Below are 14,267 nucleotides of genomic sequence, written 5' to 3'. Positions count from 1 at the left end.
CACTTTCTAGAGTCTCTGCTGGTTGCCTGGCAACCTCACAGTGACAACAAAAGGATGTTGCTGTGACCGACAAAGCAATAGTCCTATTTCCCCTCTTTATGCTAAACTAAATTAACTGTCTCATGGTTCCAGCTTCATATTTAACAGACATGACAGTTGTTTTGATCTTCTCATCTAGCTCTTGACAAGAAAGGGTAAACACAGATTTTCCAAAATGTCAAACTACTCCTTTAATGTTAGTGAAAGATTGTGGTCATGGGTAAAGGAAACCATGATTGAGTGATGGTAGGAGATGGGATGCTACTCCCTGGATGTCAAAGTAGCATGTAAACATTCACCTTGACCTTCTCCCAAGACATTCTGCAGTCATGTAGGGGGACAGCATCTCCATTTCAACCTTGATGAAATGGAGATTGACCTTGTTAATAAGACAAAACAGTCACATTCAGCTAAAGATGTCAACTAACAAGTCATTTAAAGCACTTGAACAACTGACATCTCTCTGGGCGGCCGACCAGTCAAAATATGTATTAAAGTTTTTTACCATTAACTTTTGTCAATATATATTTGTCAATGACAACAGATATTAAAAAGAAGGATGAAGAAAGCAGAATGAAATAGTCAGCCAGTGACAGGCTTATCACTCCCGTCTGCATCTGTTGTGACAGTCTGCGATGTTCATACTGATGACCAGGGATGCCAAATGCAGAGTAATTTAAAAAAAAGAAAACATGGTGTGTTGCTGTTACATAATAACTGCCATTTGGTGGATTTGGAAAGTGTAGTATCATAAGTGCAATTATTTTAACACTAGTGTCTAGAAAGTGACTGGGACAGGGCCTCTTCAGTTTTAGCACTGATTTCACTGTTTCAGCATCGACTGTGGAACATTTTCCTTCAGACTGACAAATCTGATGATTTATAAGAATTGTCTCTCATTACATCACACACAATTGTGCCTGGTTCCATTTCTGTGGCTCTAATTGATCTATTTTTCATTTGTGGTTGGCTGTAGCCTCTGCTGTCTTTGTTAAAAATAACTTATCTTACCTGCAGTTTTACACTAACATGCATCCTCTATGTGCACATATATATTTGCGTGCATCCTCTGTCTATATTCTCCTTTTGGTTAAAGCACTTTGGTACAAACGTGGTTTGTTTTAAAATAAAAAGACAGAACCTTCACTTTACTTGTAGGTGTCAACTAACCCTCACAGCACTGCTGTTAGAAAAATAGGAGAAAGAGTACAGAAAAAAAAAAACAATGCTCGCAGGTTGTCACTCTCTGTGACTTTTTAGAAAAGGGTCAGAAGACAAAGCAGGTGGACGACTGACGAAACAAGCTTTTGCTGTACGAGGGCAGGCAGGATTAGACGGGAGGGACGGAGTGTAAGCACCTGTTCTTCTGATTGATGTGTCCTGGCTTCTTCAGAATGTCACCGGTCACTGCTCACGATCCCCTGCTGTTTTTCTGTCACACACACACTCACAGGCACACAAATACACACATCACATATTTGAATTCTTTCAGTGAAATACAAAATTCTCTGACGGGCAAACTCTTCAGTCTTGCATCCCCTGTCACTATGTGTGTTTGTGTTGATGTCGAGGTCCTTCAGAGACTGGCCAGAGGGAGAAATCACTCTGTTGGTAACAGGTAGTGCCTCTGCTGTGGCTTTTCCCCCCTCAGACAGACAGACAGGAACATTGTACATTCTCCGTGCTCCCACTCTGAGCTGTCATGTTGTCTGTCCTGCGGCTTCAGTCCAAAGAGTTGTTCCTCCCTTTCCGAGCATCCATTCAAAGCAGAGACAGCTTTGGCACGAAGGAGAGCAGAAATCATGCCGCTACGGCCCTCCCAACTTCTGCTGCCGCTGCCTGTTTCTCTGCCCTGGAGTGCCACACAAGGTTGCATGAGTCAGAGCAGTTAAAGGTCCAATCTGTATTTTTGTTTGCACTTTTTGAATGTGTTCAAACTACTAAAATGAGGACACATGCTTAATACAGCATCAGAAAATATTAATAACTGAAATGAAGTTGTTGTGTAGTGTTCGTCCATATTTCAATCACTCTTTCACACCCTTGAAGGTTCCATATGTTATATAATGAGGCATTTGTTTCTTTTTATTTCCAATGTGTGAACGGGTTGTAACTTTAAAAATGAGACCATCCCCAGCATTCTCGAGTGCTTGTGGACACATGTTTATGCGTTTCTAGTGATGCAGATTTTTCTGATTTTCCGCAGAAAGGATGTGACCTTTATGCACGCTCCCGAATGCCTTCTCTCTTCGCTTTCCTTCATTGTCAACAGTGTGCAACACTAGCTAATGTTAGCTTATAACTGGAGTCCGCTAATGTCAACAAACAACCGACACCAACCATAACACAGAGTAAGAATCCAACAAAGTCAAACCTAACATAACTACAAGGTCTCTAAAATATATTTTGATATTGGCAGAGCCAGTGATGCCCAGGAATAAGCTGGATGACAAACAAGAACAGATTGGTGACAACTGGACACTCAGTTGACAGCTCGGAAAGATGGCAACTGGGGCAGGATGGGGTAGCAGTCCAACCTGCATATCCAACAAAGCTACAGACTGACCCACAGAGCCATTATCCCAGAGGAGTCAGAGAGTCCCAATAGGACAGACTTTACAATGACAACCTTGGCAAACAGAATATCAGCAATGACAACTGCAAGATGCATTTGTGGCAAAATCAGCAAGAATGAGCGTAGCCTTAAAGTCCATCAGGGTGCACAGGATCCACTCCTGGTGAGACACAGGAGGAGCTTGGCCTGGAGACAGCGCACAGAGCCCAGGATCTCCAAGTGCTAAGCTCTCCATCTCCCAGTAGTTAAGCAGCACCAGATCAAGCCAGCAACAAGCCAGCACGGAGAGTGGCACCACAATGCCATGATGAGGATGCAGCCAGAATGATTGAATCAGCAGCAAAGGAAAAGGCAGACAGACAGCTTCAGATGATGAAGCATCATTGTCAGTTTCACCGCAGACAAGTAGAATAGACCAAGACCACTAGACCCCATACCATGAACCAAAGGGCAGAAAATTCTAACAACTGCAGAAAAAGCTTCAGACTCTGGCAAGACAGTTTGAGGCAGCAACTGAGGAATAATCTCACAAGCCTGTGCAGAGCAGAATGGCACAAGAGAGAGAAAGAGTCAGGAAGCAAACGTGAGCTCCAGAGCTTGTGCATTGCAATTCACAAAGCAGCTGTTAGGGCAGAAGTGCAGCAGCAATATTGCCTGATCTAAGGAAGAGGTAGACCATGATGCAAGGTACTGGCATCCAACTAGCTAACTGTAGCCTAGGATTAGCTGGGGTTGCCTGGCTGGCTGCCTGGCTGTGGCTTGGCTCTGTGGCGTGGGTCTGGCATTGGCTGTTTTGTGACTGACTGGGAGATTTACAAACGGTAAGCTAATTAGTAGCATGGAGCCAATGGTCCAAATAAAATATAGGAATTTTGCAAATCTATATATGATTGTAATTTATTGTCCAATGTTTAGTCTCCTCGTCTCGTTTTGGCCAATGCCCAGGGTGCGAGCAACAGGATGCTGACTGCATTTCACCTAACGGCCACTAGTGTCATTATTGAAAACGTTTTTCAGAAAGAAACATATAGAACCATTACATTTTTTGTGATGGAATGACACTTTCGGGTGGCTGTGGCTCAGAGGTAGAGCGAGTCGTCCACTAATCAGAAGGTTGTTGTCCCCGGCTCCTCCTGCTGCATTTCAAAGTGTCCTTGAGCAAGATACTGAACCCCAAATTGCTCCCGATGCTGTGCATCCGTGTGTGAATGTGCATGAATGAGGTAGTTTATGTTTGATGGAGTTTGCTATCACAGTGTGAAAGGGTAAATGTCGCACTTAGTGTAAAAGTGCTTTGAGTGGTCGGAATCCTAGAAAATCGCTATACAAGTACAGGTCTATTTACATTTTAATTTTTTACTCTGACTAAGGTGCTTACAACTTATGATGCTGTAATTTTGAAACTTGTTTGTCGTGCCCTATCCTCTCCTGTCACTTTCGTTGGTATTGCTATTTAAAAAAAAGCTTCAAAGGAAAAAAAGGAGCCTCCAAAAAGAAAAGAAAAGGGTTATTTTAATTTGATCCAAGTTTGCCAAATTGGGATAATATTGATTCCAAGTTCTTTGCTTTCACTTAATAGTGTATCTGCATGTGTTCATGTGGGTCTGTGTGTGTGAGTGAGTGGGGTACAAGCAGGGGTGTGTATGTGTGTGTGCATCCACATACTTGTTTCCGTAACTGCAGTGTAAATCACCAGAAAATGCAACATCATTATCATCATGAATGGTAGGACTGGAATCAATACACATTTGCAGAGCTTTTGGGGTGCACATCAATACACACAGACGCAGGCTTGCAAAATACATAAAGAACTGGCTCAATATTTCAGGTTTAATGCATACATAATGTGTGTTTGCATGTGTGTATGAGATTTTTATTGTGTATATCTATATACACCAATCAGTCATAACATTATGACCACCTGGGCACCCTGACTGGTCTGTGGCTACGCAGCCCCAAACGCAACAGCCTTCCGCCAGCCTTCACTCCCCATATGCATCAATGAGCCTTGGCCACCCATGACCCTGTCTCCGGTTCACCGCTTTTCCTTCCTTGGACCACTTTTGATAGGTACTGACCTCGGCAGACGGGAACATCCCACAAGAGCTGCAGTTTTGGAGATGCTCTGACCCAGTCGTCTAGCCATCACAATTTGGTCCTTGTCAAAATAACTCAAATGCTCACGCTGCCCAACTCATCAACATTGAGGACAAAATGTTAACAACAAGACAATCAGTGTTATTCACTCCACCTGTCAGTGGTCATAATGTTACGGGTGATTGGTGTGTTAATGTATGTTGGTATAATATCATGCCTCTGAATCGTATTGATATCTTGGTTGCGTTCCACCGATTGCTTTGTTGCAGTGCTGTAATCTGACATTACAGAGAAGCCCTTTAGGCAATAAATGGAGCTGGGTTTAATTATTTTTTTTTGGTCCTTGAGCATGAGAGATTGTGTTAGTTAGTTTTGAACAAACATTGCTGTGAAGCATGAGGATTATTGTTCCCTAGTTGAAATGAGTATCCCCTCTTCTCCATAACTATTTTATGTCCCTACTGCATTGTCTGCCAGTCCTGCTTTCTCCATCTGTATATCCCACTATTTCCTTCATCTCAGTTTTCTCTGACCTCACTATACTTCCCTATTTTTTCATCTCACAGTATCTCTACTTACTCTCTCGATCAAACCCCTGTTTTCTTCCTCTTTGCCTCGCCTGCCTCAGTATGTCCATCTGTTGTGCTACACCAAGCGACTGATTGTATTTGAGGCTGTCAGTGAGGTAAATAATCTAGACATATATTCTAGTGGTTTGAGGATTGTGTGTGCATGTGTGTCTATGGGTTGTAGAAGAAATCTTCTGGTGGGGCAGGAAGGACGTGATGTTTTGGAAGGGCAGACAGGGAATAAGACAGAGTCACTGATTGGTCAGAGCCTCATAAATCATTCTACACACAAACAAGCACACACAATTGAGAATGCAACCACCTACAAGGATGTAAATGTTCTGGTATTTCCATTTTAATTGATATGTCCATTAAACCAATTGTGCTTGCATTTATCCACCTATATCAATGCACACACAGGTTTACATACTGATTCCGGGCCCCTAGAAATAGACCCAGTGATGCATCTGCAAACATGCTGCCATTACATTACAACTGACACATTTCCTACTTACATAATGTACCTGTACATAACATTTTGGCAATAAAACACAAATCCATACATGCCATATTTTCTAGCATCTTGCATCTTGCACATTTCACATTTCACACCTCATTCTTACATTCTATATTTATCTGCCCTCATAAAGCCAGTTTGTGGATGACTGTGTCTCTGCATTGATCGCTGTGTGCCCCTGCAGTTTGACATGCAGCAGCTGTCTCTGGATGAGCTGAAGCAGGTGCTGTTCCACGCCTTTCGGGACCACCTGACAATGAAGGACATAGAGAACATCATCATCACCGAGGAGGAGAGCCTCAATGAAACCTCAGGGAACTGCCCTGAGTATGAGGGAGGTGAGGAAGCTGTTCTTTACTGTTATAAATACCTGTAGCCTACTTATTAAGAGTACTGTTATACTGTAATTAATATGATATTTTGCACATTCATTTGACTCTGAGCTAAGTATGTATCCATGACCAAAACAGTCTCCTAACATTAATCTAAATAACTAATTGTATGCCTAATTGGGAAATACACTTATTTGCCTGCTGAGGGTTATTTAAGATGGATTCCACTCTCATTTCTGTGCGCTAGGTATGCAGCTAGAGCCAAGCAGCAATTAGCTAAGCTTAGCATAAAGAGTTGGAGATAGGATAAACTAGCCTGTTTCCAAACCTCTGAACTATTACCCACATCTTTAACTTTTTTTCAGCAATTTAATGTAGGTCTGGCGTTATGCTCACTGAGGGTTGTTTCTGTTTTTTTATGGGACTAAATCGATCGAATCGAATCAGAGCAGCTGGGAGGATAAAGAATAGGGATGTCCTCTTGCAATATAGTGAGCGAGCTATCAAGCTACAACAAATGATCTCTAAATCTACCCTCTTAACATGAAATTGACCAACATGAGCTGCTGCTCAGTGGCGGATTAAGCCAAAAAAAGCCACTTCCTGGTCTGGTAGTTACTTGCCGGAGCTACTCGTTGACGAACAGTGACAGGGTGTAGTGACTTTCCTGAGTCTCTGCTGGTTGCCTGGCAAGCTCATAATGACAAGACTCAAACAAATAATTATAGCACATACATTGGGGGATTTAACAAACAAGACGAAACATGTTAACTAGTGAGCTTGTGAACTGGACAGAGCCAGGGTATTTCTTTCACCCTGCTTCCAGTCTTTTGGCTAAGCTTATTACTTCCTGGCTTTCGTTCTGTATTTAGGGCACCGATATATCTGAAAGTGGTCTTAATATTCTCATGTATATAACTCTTGACAAAAAAAGCAAATAAAATGTCTACTACTTCGTTTGGGGTATATTTTAGAAAGGCAAATTCACAAATCTATATATAGTTACACATTTTAAAATGAATGTGTAGTTATGTAACCACAAGTTAACGCCCCTAATTTACCAGAACAGTGTAGTAAGATAGGAGAGATGGTGGAGGCAGAGGGAAATAGAGCAGGAACATATTTAGAGTAGTGTAGTGTGGAGGGCGATAGGGTTACACTTTTAAACACATACTAAATTACCTTCTAAGTTGTTTGGGAAAATTCAATGTGAAATCCTTTATTTTTTTATGCGCTGCTATTTCAACATGAATATCCACCACACAGGTTTATATCTGTAAGGCGGTGATCCTGAGAGACAGATCAAGAATGCTGAGGCATATTCAAGAAAACAGATGTTTAAATTATGAAACCTATAAACATAATCATGTCAAAGTAATGCATACATGTCTTTAAACGTTAAAGCCAGGAATGAGGAATGGCTTGCTAATGTTTGAGTGCCCAAATGAAACACAGAGTTACTTCTTTACTTTAGAAGAAGAGGGAAACAAAAACTTCCACAAGTCAGACTAGGACAAAGGTAAAGACGGATCAAACATGCTAGAAAACTAGGAAAGTCTTAATGAATCCACTGGGTGCTGGCCTACAGTCTCGGGGAGTCCTAAAATGAGACAGCCGGGAGGAAACGGAGAAACTAAGCGGGAAAGGGACAGTGAAGAAGGAGATAAGAGGCTAAAGAAGGGATCAGGGAACTGCTTGCTTGGCACTCTCTTTCACCATGTTTCTGGTGTTGAGGACAGGGCATGAAGTGCAGTTAGGAAGAGGAATAAGAACAGTAGAAAGATGTTGAAACAGGAGAACTAGGCAGGGAGGGATAAAGAAATTATAAAGAGGTATAGAGATTTTCTTGTAGAGAGAAACAGCTGTATGGCTCCCCACATTTAACCCTCTACCCACATCCTCAACTGTCCCCTTTCATGCCTGCTTCCTTCCCATCTTTTTCCTGTCCAATGGGACTTCAGTGCCTTTTACAGTCCCTCTTAGATCCACGACTCAGAGTTCTGACTTGATTTATTGATGCAGCTTGTGATTCTTACAAACTGAGACAAGGGGGCTGACAGAAAGGAAACTTTTGGTTGTTGCTCTCGTTGCAAGGCCTGTTGGAGGACACATCTGTCTCTTCTCCTCTTCCTCTTTCAATCTCCAGAGATTACATCTTTGGAGGAAACAAGGCCTTTCAGCCCTCACAGATAGGTAGCAGAACAAAAGTTGCACCTCACTACTCTTGTCTTTGTTTTTGCTGCTGCATAGAGAGTATTAGAACCAGTTTATGCCTCTCATGTACTCATCATTTTTACATTTTTAGGGAGACACTTCCACCAATAATCTAGGTCACAGAAATAAGCTGCAAAACATGGCAACTAGGAACGTAGCTGCCATTTTATCCGTATTTGTTTTTGGTTCACTGTGAGAAACAGGTTGAAATCCCATCACTATACACAAATCAGATTATTTTAATACAGGCACAACGGAAAAGACTTTGAGGATTACAGAAATGTCTTTAGTTCATTCTTCCCATGATCCCTTTTTAATGTTGAGTACTTACCTTAAATGCCATCCCAAAACCATGTGATTTTGTAATTTATGTAGGCTGAACAGTTGTATTGTTTACGGAATATTATTTGGACCTGATGTTTTCATTTCATTACTTAAGGCTAGAGTTCAAAATTTTGGGAAAGACAGTTTGCTAACTTACTATGAAGACCGGAAACAGGGAAAGAGCTTGCCTGGCTCTGTCCAAAGACTGTTTAATCTGTAAAAAGACCAAAGTTTAAAAACTACTACTCATGTATTTTAGGGATGGTTATGTGCATGGATGTATGGGAGAACTGGATACAGCGTTAGAGGCGGGGCTCCGTTCATTCCTATGAAAGTTGCTCAGTTGGCGCATGATGCCAAACAAAACCACTTTTCCAAATCCTCCCATTATTTGAGCGCAGTGATATGAACTCTTTAAATGGGGAAGAAACCAGATCATTGATTACAATTTATAGCTTAAGGTTTATGAGAAAAAGTATTTTTGGGCCAGTGTGTATCGCGTGACGTTGTCATTGCTGTCATTACACTTTGGCCACAATGTCAAACTGACTTCAAAGCTCGGTGCGCTTCCTAATCTGCTGCACTATTTATTGGTTGGGCGCAGTGACTTCTTGGAGTCTCTGCTGGTCACCAACTACAGAAAGTCTGTGTTTGTACAAATTAAACAAGCAGGATATAACGTGCATCTGACAGAGTCAAGCTGCTTCCAATGTATGCTAAGTTGAGCTAACTGTCTCCCAGCTCTAGCTCCATATTTAACACACTTACATGAGTGTGGTATATATCTTCTTCTCTAATTCTCCACAAGAGAGCAAATAAGTGTATTTACCAAAAGTATTCCTTTAAACCTGTATTATTAGTATTAAAACCAATAAACTAATCAATGAATTAACTAATCACCATGACATGACAACAAAAATATACTCCTGTCTCTTATTTCTTTTCTCTTCTGTTTCACTCCACTCAGTCCATCCGAAGAAGAAGAATCGGCAGACGTGTGTCAGGAAAAGCCTGATCTGCGCCTTCGCTATGGCTTTCATCATCAGTGTCATGCTTATCGCGGCCAATCAGATGCTGCGGAACGGCATGGAGTAACCAATTGCACTGTGAGCATGGGGAGTGGACAGAACAGCCATGACCTCACATCTTGTCTTTGCAGCCAAAGCTGGACCAAGCACTTCTCTAAACAATCAGTTGAGTTTTTATTTTATTTTTTAAGTTTGATTTGAACTTACCTTGTAGAAGCAGACAATGTGGGTGAATTATAGAGAGATATATTTGTTTTGCATTGAAGATGTCACCATGTAGAGTTACTGGACTTATAAAGAAACCTGAATGGGAAAATAATTTTGTTTTTATATAAATCGTGACAATAAATAGTGGGTTTTATTTTGCTGTTTTTAAGACGAAGACCACCCTTTAAACTTGATTTTCTAATTAACAAAAATGTTTATCAGGTGCTTTGAGCCATTCCTAATTTCAAAAACAAACAGTGGTTATTATGGACAACTGCATATTTACCCTAGAAAAGTGGCACTGAATGTGATCTGAGTGAATGTGGGCACATTAAATGCATAGTAAATCCCTCACATCATGATAAACATCACACTTTTTGTGACACATCGACATCCTCGGCTCAGTCCACTAATCTTGGGGCACATGAAATCTTTCTGTGTATCTACAAGGAGCACAACTCAATACTCAGTGAGGGACCACTTAAATATCATTACCGTCCCGCTATCTCTACTCTTTAGTCTTAATACTGATCGGTTGATTGATTGTTTTGTGTGGGTGTGTAAAAGACAGTGCTGTCCACATACATAATGTTAGTTCAGGCTGTCCGAGAGGTGTGAAATGTAAGGTAAAAAACAAGAGATATCAAATCAAATGACAGTGGATCTATGGTTTTGGTTAACAATAGGACCAGGCTGAGAAACATTGTGATATTTTTAGTTAGCCTATGTGTTGGTAGAAAATGTTTCACCTCAGCATCTCATTGTAATACTGCCCAACTGTGGTAAATATAAACCACACAAAAGCATGCCAGTATATACACTGCCATACCAAACATAACTCTCACACCAGTTTCCCATGGATATCATTGTATATATAGTACTACTTAGCTTGTGTAATGTATTATTCTTCTCAACAGCAGAATGTATGAAGGGTAGAAACTAGTGAGATAAATCAGGGATATACAGTAGAGCTGTGATATATACTGTTGGTACAGCTGTTTTCTTGGATAAGGTTGCATCCTAGTGGTTTAAATATCAAACTGCAGCTAAACACTTGAACGACCATGTCTACAAGGTGTTCAGAAGTGAAGAACAACACCCCTGAATTTGAGCTTTGATATGTTTCAGTGTCACAAAGGGCAGTTTGGTCTGTATTGGAATAGAATATGATTTTCCAGATTGTGTTGTCAAACCGGTGTACAGCTCAGGATTAGATGAGATTGAAGGTGACTGCTTCTGTACCTGTGGCAGTTTCTGGGGTCATAGCAATGTTTTATGGTTCAGACCGGATCGCACTACAGTTTTATAAAGCCTGCTGGGAGGACAACATTTGGAAAGGACCTTGTAGGAGTTTACAATCGTGCTCCTCTTCTTTTATAATGGAGCTGCCGAAGGTTGAACATCCCAATGACAACACAGATTAGATTTGAGGATGTTTTTCTTACATGGGTGTAGGGCTGGGCGATAAAGACACGTCATTGTTTGTCTACTGGTAGTAGAATAGTATTGTAACTGTATGTTTTTATTCTTTTATTGTTTTGCAAAATTTCCCAAAAAATGGATTCCAGGAAAATTGTCATTCGAAACAGAGATTACCTGAGGTTAAAGCATTTTAAAGAGCCAGTGGAAAACGGTTCGTTATAGTGAACATCATATCTATTATTTTATCTGTGATTATTTTGTGATATAGATATCGTAAAAATATTTGCATTAATATTGTGACGATTATTCCAACCAAATCGCCTGGCCCTATGTAGATGCCCTAACAGCAACATTTGTTTATTCCTAAATTGCACGGTGCTTCTGGTGCTTGGACATTATTGATCTGGAGGCTGGTTTGTTCCCATTAATACCTTGGAGTGATTATTTGTTCTCTTGTCTTTTGCCGGGGTGGATGAAAGTAAAACTAGATATTTCATTCAACCATGTGAGTTTATATGGGTTAGCCGAAATATAAAAGGGAGAGGGCTTTCTTTTAAAATGAAAAAATAGCTTTGTAAGATCAAGTATCACAGCAAAAATGTATTATACTGTAAATCAGTATGCATGTTGTTGTTTAGATTTCCATGTCTTTAAAAGGCAGGGGAATCCATTTAATATTTCTTTGTGGTGGCACAACCTTGGTTTAAATGTAGGTATGTATGTACTACTGTCATATTTGACTTTCCAGTTTATACTGTAATAGCCATTTTTTCTAGTTTCTACCAGCTATTAATCAAATCAGAGTGCAGGAGAGGGCATTTTCATAAATATGCAAATACAAGGTCACATCATCATCATCATCATCATCATCTCTGTTTCACATCATCTTGGGTAGAGTCTGTAGGCTTCACTGTGGATGGTTAAAATTAACATTGAATACAATATATTGTGTGTTTTAGTCACTCACTGCCTCATCGTCCTGTATAAACTGCTGTATAATGTATGCTACACTTATCCTCGTAAGTCAGTTTTATGTCTTTGATATTTTCAGCACATTGACATTTGACCAATGGACCATGTTTTCACCTTTGTCTATTAGCATCATGGTCCTTTTGAAACCAGCATAGACCACTTATCTTAACAATTCTCTAATAATTGTGCCATTCAGACATCCTTGCATGGCTATGTGAGGGAAACTCGTTTGACAGACCTTTTATCAACACTTTTAAAGTTTACATTATTATACTGTACATCTGTAACAGGACGGAGTCTTTTCATGATTTTCATGTTTTTGAAAGTTGCTTTTGAGATTTGTTTTTACCAAAACATGTTTTTACCTTGTAGATTGTATAGAGATAAAAACTAAATCCAGATATGTAATACAACCTTGGCATGCTGCTTAGAAAAGGAGAAAGAAAACAGCAATAGTCACCAACTGAATGGATATTTAAAAATGCAAATAACAAGTTTAATCTGTTTAATCTAAAAAAAAAATATATCCATATATGTTTATGCAATAAAACCTTGTTTTGATAGAAATATAAGGCATCTGTGTTTACTTGTGAGAGATGTTTGTGCCTTTGCCCAAGACCAACAACATATACAAAACAATGCTTGCAGCTACATTAAAAGGTAAAACAATCTTAAAGATCCCTTCAAGACGCGTATTAAGACCCACATACAAATAGTCTGCTTGGAATAATAATAATGTGTCTGATGTGATTTAATTTAAGTTTTTCTGGTGGCTTCAAGTTGTATCAACAATTTTCCCAGTTTCATACTGGACTAGGATTGATTTACAAACTATTTGTGATAATCACGCGTGTAGGCCCCGTCCCTTAAAATCTGATATTCTATGAGCACAGAGAAACTTTCCACTTTCAGCAAATTAATGTAAAAACATCCTTCTAATGTTAAACTCTGCACAAACATCATTCTGCACATATTTTTGAGTGGAGTGGGACTTTAAATAAGGCTCCTAAATAACACATAACTTTTGGCAGACAATAAGCTGAGAATGTGAAATATTTTCCCTGTTAATAGGTCTAAAACTATAAAGTGGGCTTGTTGCTTTACTTGTCACTTGTTATCATCTTTGTAGTGTCATTTTTAAATACCAACCCTAAAAATAGAATAACAACACAGCGTGGTTTTCACTGAGTGCCCCTCACTGCAGTTTCCCCGTGCAGGTACCAGAGCGTCCATAAGGGTGCTGTGAGTCAGAAGAGCACCCTCTTCAAGTGCAGAAAGCTCACTGTTCTGACATAACCTTCACATAATACATACAGGACATGTAGCACTACAAAGATAACTGCTTTGCGTGGGCTAACCTTGGCGGGTGTGACAGACAAAGGTTAACCTTCCACTGTTGACCTGATCAGCATCTTAAAAACTCTATTTAGCTTGATGTGATTCGTGATGGCTAGAGGTGAATTTACACATTTGTCAGCTTGTGTCACAGAGGAGTTTCCCGTGGAGCAGCGCTGGCATCCACACTCACTCTAAATCATGATAATTAGGGAGCATAGGTCAAATACAAGTGAGAGCAGCCTCATAGCAGATGCACCCGAACCCCATTAACCAGCAGATAATGAACCAAAACATGCCATTAACTGGACAAACAAGGCATTAGTGTAATGGCCCAGGCAGACATTAACAGCTTGTCTTACTTGCAAATCCTTTAGTCCGTTCATCTTTGAAATTAAGGGGTTAGGCTTTATAAGGTGACTCCAACCTGCTCAACCATTATATGAACGACCAAGGAAATGGACGCACCTAAAAGGAAAGTTTACATTGTGTATACTCTAGTACACAGTTGTTTAACTTTTGTTTCATAATTCATGTTGGCAAATTATCAAGAGAGTCATGACATCAGTGAATGATTTGAAGTGATCATGCAGGAAGGACCATGTGTGAAAAGATAATCTCAACTGCTCAATAAAG

General features: G+C 40.2%; 1 protein-coding gene across 3 annotated transcripts in view; it reads left to right on the top strand.

Moving 5' to 3' along the window:
* The window catches only part of caln2 (calneuron 2), a 29,271-nt gene extending 15,069 nt beyond the window's left edge, over positions 1-14,202 (top strand). For all 3 annotated transcript variants that reach the window (XM_051400351.1, XM_051400350.1, XM_051400349.1), the window contains exons 5-6: positions 5,982-6,135; positions 9,635-14,202. In XM_051400351.1, the coding sequence (XP_051256311.1) occupies positions 5,982-6,135; positions 9,635-9,762 (282 nt within the window). In that variant the 3' untranslated portion in view covers positions 9,763-14,202. The remainder of the gene's footprint in view (positions 1-5,981; positions 6,136-9,634) is intronic.
* The last annotated feature ends 65 nt before the right edge of the window (positions 14,203-14,267 follow it).

The sequence above is a fragment of the Dicentrarchus labrax genome, unplaced genomic scaffold (assembly GCF_905237075.1).
Source record: "Dicentrarchus labrax unplaced genomic scaffold, dlabrax2021, whole genome shotgun sequence".
In the NCBI taxonomy this organism is placed as follows: domain Eukaryota; kingdom Metazoa; phylum Chordata; class Actinopteri; family Moronidae; genus Dicentrarchus; species Dicentrarchus labrax.
Note: the sequence above shows the minus strand (reverse complement) of the source record. Positions and strands in the feature narration are given on the sequence as shown.